The sequence below is a fragment of the Sinocyclocheilus rhinocerous genome, unplaced genomic scaffold (assembly GCF_001515625.1).
Source record: "Sinocyclocheilus rhinocerous isolate Xijiao unplaced genomic scaffold, SAMN03320098_v1.1 scaffold677, whole genome shotgun sequence".
Taxonomy (NCBI): domain Eukaryota; kingdom Metazoa; phylum Chordata; class Actinopteri; order Cypriniformes; family Cyprinidae; genus Sinocyclocheilus; species Sinocyclocheilus rhinocerous.
Genome location: NW_015633185.1, coordinates 1451858 through 1456106, shown reverse-complemented (window position 1 = coordinate 1456106; position 4249 = coordinate 1451858). Strand labels below are relative to the sequence as shown.

General features: G+C 36.0%; 1 protein-coding gene across 1 annotated transcript; it reads left to right on the top strand.

Annotated features, from left to right (window-relative positions):
* The first annotated feature begins 313 nt into the window (after positions 1–313).
* On the top strand, positions 314–4190 carry LOC107743540 (interleukin-22 receptor subunit alpha-2-like). The gene is made up of 6 exons (XM_016556808.1): positions 314–383; positions 581–713; positions 836–1014; positions 1251–1420; positions 1671–1840; positions 2197–4190. The coding sequence occupies exons 1-5, from the start codon at positions 314–316 to the stop codon at positions 1818–1820; spliced, it is 702 nt and encodes a 233-aa protein (XP_016412294.1). The 3' UTR covers positions 1821–1840; positions 2197–4190.
* Positions 4191–4249: the final 59 nt, after the last annotated feature.

Below are 4249 nucleotides of genomic sequence, written 5' to 3'. Positions count from 1 at the left end.
AAAAAAATTAATGAATATAAAAAAATCCCACTCAAGTCGTTTTTAAAAAAACATAATAATAAGTTGAACCTACTACATTAAATTAATTTGGCCTAAACCAGTTAAATTGTGTGGACCCAACTAAACAAACATATTTATTTATTTGTTTGTTTATAATAAACTAAGTTAAATTGTGTGTAAAAACTTGCTTGAAGTAAGAGTGATGAATTATTTTTTGAGAGTTTGAACCATATGACGCATGTGAAAAACAGGAAACTCGTACAGTTTAAAAGGTCTCAGAGTGAAACCACCAGAATGTCATTAATCTGTTAACATGTATGCCCTGACTGGACGTCAAAGCCTGGCACTTTTTTTTGCGATTATCCTTCTCTGTTGGGCAGACTGTAAGTTTAATAGCTTGTTTCTCGCACTGAAATTCGATGATGGCACCATGTTAATATGTTTAATATTATCTGTTAAATTAACAGTTATTTAGCTTCAATTCCAGCTTTTTACTTGACCATTGGCAGCCTGCATATAAGCAATGAGCGTCCACATGTGCAGTATTTCCATGTAAAGTTTAATTTGTGCTATCTTGAAGGCAGCCCCTCTCTGCAGGATGATTTGGCTCCCCTTGAAGTAAAGTTCCATTCTTTGGACTTCAGAAATGTCTTACACTGGAAACATCCACAAAAAGCTGTCAAGAACCTGACATATTTTGTTCAGTATAAAATGTAAGCGTGCACAACTTTCTTGTCGAAGAACGTAAATTATGTTCATAAATTAACTTACCAATATCGGCAACACCCGAACTGAATCCGCAACGTTTCATATTGGTGACTTCTCTTGATTTCAGATATGGAGACAAAGAGTGGACTAATTCTGAGCACTGTCAAGGCATCCGGTTGCTGGAGTGTGACTTGAGCCAGGCGACGTCAGATCCCAGAGAATGGTACTATGCCAGGGTCCGTTCCTTCTCCTCTGAGGAATTCTCATCATGGGTCCTTAGCCACAGGTTTTACCCTCAGTGGGAAAGTGAGTATACTGCATCATTTTAATTATAACTGTCCTTCAGAAAAGCTTATAATTCAACACATTTGTCTACATTTGAAATGATCTTCCATCCACATATGGTTGATTTTTCAATAGATGTGCCAATCAAAGAGGAAGAAAGATTACACAGTGTGACTGTGACGGCATAACAGCACAATTTGATATTTTGTTTTTCTTCCTGTGGAACTTCTCACCAAATAACTTCCTCCAAATTACAGCCAGTTTCAGCCCACCGCAGATAAAGGTGACCATGACAGGACGGATCATTTCAGTTCAGATCAGACCTCCGAGGACACCTCTGCGAGGACAGAAAGGCTCTAGGATACGAGTGACAAAACTGCAGAAACTGAAATTTAGAATATACCTGATGCACAATGATGTAGAAGAGGTAAGAACACCCTTACTTATAAATGTACAAATTCAATGTGTATATAGTAAACGTATGTGAAATTTTAGATTTAAACAATATCACATGCATAAGAGCAATTTGCACTTCATTTGGCAGTTGTTTTTCCGAAATGTTTTAAAATAACTGTCTGGCAGCCCATGCCCTAAAATTACGATAATTATGAGAAATGACTCCAAACTCCTCAAATTCAGTATGCTAAACCTTCACCAATCCCATCTTTCCCAAATAGGAAGTTTATGAAACAGACAGTTGCTCCAAGGAGCTTGTGATTGAGGGGCTACGTCCGAAAACCACCTACTGCCTTCAGGCTATGTGCGTTACTCCTCGCTCAGGCCGCAAAAGCTTACGGAGTTCCAGCACCTGCATCAGCACTCATTGAGGGCTTAGTGTCTCCCACAGGTAAGCCTTACGTAACACGTGATATGGCTTCTTTAGTACGGGAAACACCTGAGATAAATGATGGTGTCCGTGACAAGTTCCCTCCCGGGCATTGATGGTTGGTAGACAAAAAGACGGCAAAGTGAGCACAGACATGCTACTTGTTATTCGAGACAGAGATTGCACTCTTGAGACACCCTCAGATCAAGTTCCAACCACCTTAGGATAAAATAGACTGATTGTCTACTTTGCCAAGAGTTTCAGTTCTGAGAATTTGGAGTGTTCTCTTCTTCCACATACAAGACGCACGTGTATTTTTAGAGTATTCATATTATTTCTGGTTTTGATTATAACATTTCTGTTTTATCTGCCTGCAGAGTGAGGCTGCTTCTGGACCTTTGTTCAACATGAAAATTACACACATACACACTACATAGTGGAATGTCTGCAATTCTTCACCAAGGTCATGTTTACTATAAAGCTGACTATAAGCCTGGCTTTGCTTTATGTTACATTAAAGCTGAAGTGTGTAATTTCTGCACCACTAGCACCATCAGCAAAAATAATGACTGTTTACATAGAGGTTTCCTGAACACTCTTATCTTTCATTGGGTGGACAAAGAGATACCACTGGTTTGAGCCAACAGCAGCGGAAAGTGTTTTTTGTTTTTTTTCTCAGGAAAATCAACTACTGGCTTACTTGAAGATATTTAGTATTAAGTTAGGTTTTTTAAATTAAAATACATGCACGCTTCAGCTTTAAGGCTAACGAATGATGAAAATAAAAACATGAACTAATAGTCACGTTTAGGATTGAGAACTGAACACCAAACAGAAGTAATTAAATATTATGATACACAGTGTTGAAACGCAACAAATAAATGGTTGCAGCATATGACTGAAAGTAAAACTAAATAAATTATAAAAGAAATGCTTAAATGTTGTATAAAGTATTTATTGGTCACTTGTGTACAGTAAAATAGTAGGATTTGATTTGATCTTTGAGCCCTCCTGGAGCAAATAACCAGTCCACATCTGAACAGAACAGCTTTTAACATAAATTTAAACTGGTCACACAGGTAAAAACAGAGCTCAATAGAGCATACACTGTGCAGACACTAAAAAGCAAACCAGTAAAACAATTAGCAGTGCATGTGTACCATGTAACAATCTTTCAAAATCATTTCACAATCCAAGACTTCAACTTTGGTGAAAACATAAATCATCTGTTGCTTTCTCTAAAGGTTTTCTGTCATTCACACATCTGTGTCCTTCACGTTTGGGAATCGGTCCAAATAAAACTGCTTAAAAAAAAAAAGGCCTGTTCTCTGCATTCTCCCATAATAAGAGAAATGATTGTGCTTAGACAATAACACCAGATGAATTCTTCAAAAACAGGCATCATTTTATTATTACTTCATCTAGTAATGATCATTTCAAGACAAAAAGGAGGCACCACAATGTCTCTCCAAGTCCTTTGTTCTTATGAATCCTAATGTGCAGCTGCATATCTAAACTAACAGTATACTCTGTTAGTGTCTTAAAACAATAACAGCGTAAATGTACTGAACAATCATCATTACATGACTCAAAAATTCCAGTGCTACAAAACATATTTTGTTCTTCCTTCAAAACATCACCACATAATGGCTGTTTTCTGAACAGGAGGCAGTGGGAAAACCTGTGATTATTTCTGAACAGACAATACATTTATCCTGAATGATATAATTACAGTAAATAATTCTAGTCCCTACTATAACAAGCTTTTCAATACTGAGTTGTTTCTCAAACACGTCTTTTGCAACAAACTAAGAGTACAGTACTCTTCCATTTGACACCCTACAAGCACAAAATGTTTCAATTTGTTCAATTAAGCATGTTCTGAATCTCAATCTCCACATCTTGAAGATACAGAATAATATTTTAAGTGACACAGAGAGAGAACATGGAAACGCAAGATACTGAAGTCCACAGCAGACAATGAACAAGCAAATAATTCAGTCTTTTACACAGGGTAATGATTAAGAAAACAGTTTGAATATATAGAATGACAGCTAAAAAAAGTTTAAATCACTTACATACAGTTCAAGCTGAAGTATATTTTAAGGAAAGGTACACCAAATCTTGATTTCACGTCATATAATCAATTATCATTTTAAACTTTTAGTGAACCTACAGCAGCGTAAAACTCAAAAACAAGCTACTCAGACGGTAACAGTTTTTAAGTAGCATCCTGGTGCTTAACAAATCTATTAGTTAAATTCATTTTTCAGAGTTTGTATAGACTGGAATGATTTGTGAAATAATAGCAATATTGATAGACACTAACAATATAGCTAATTCATTTATCACTATTTGGCAGCATAATGAACCATCTATATATATATATATATATATATATATATATATATATTCTCATTTAGGTTATGC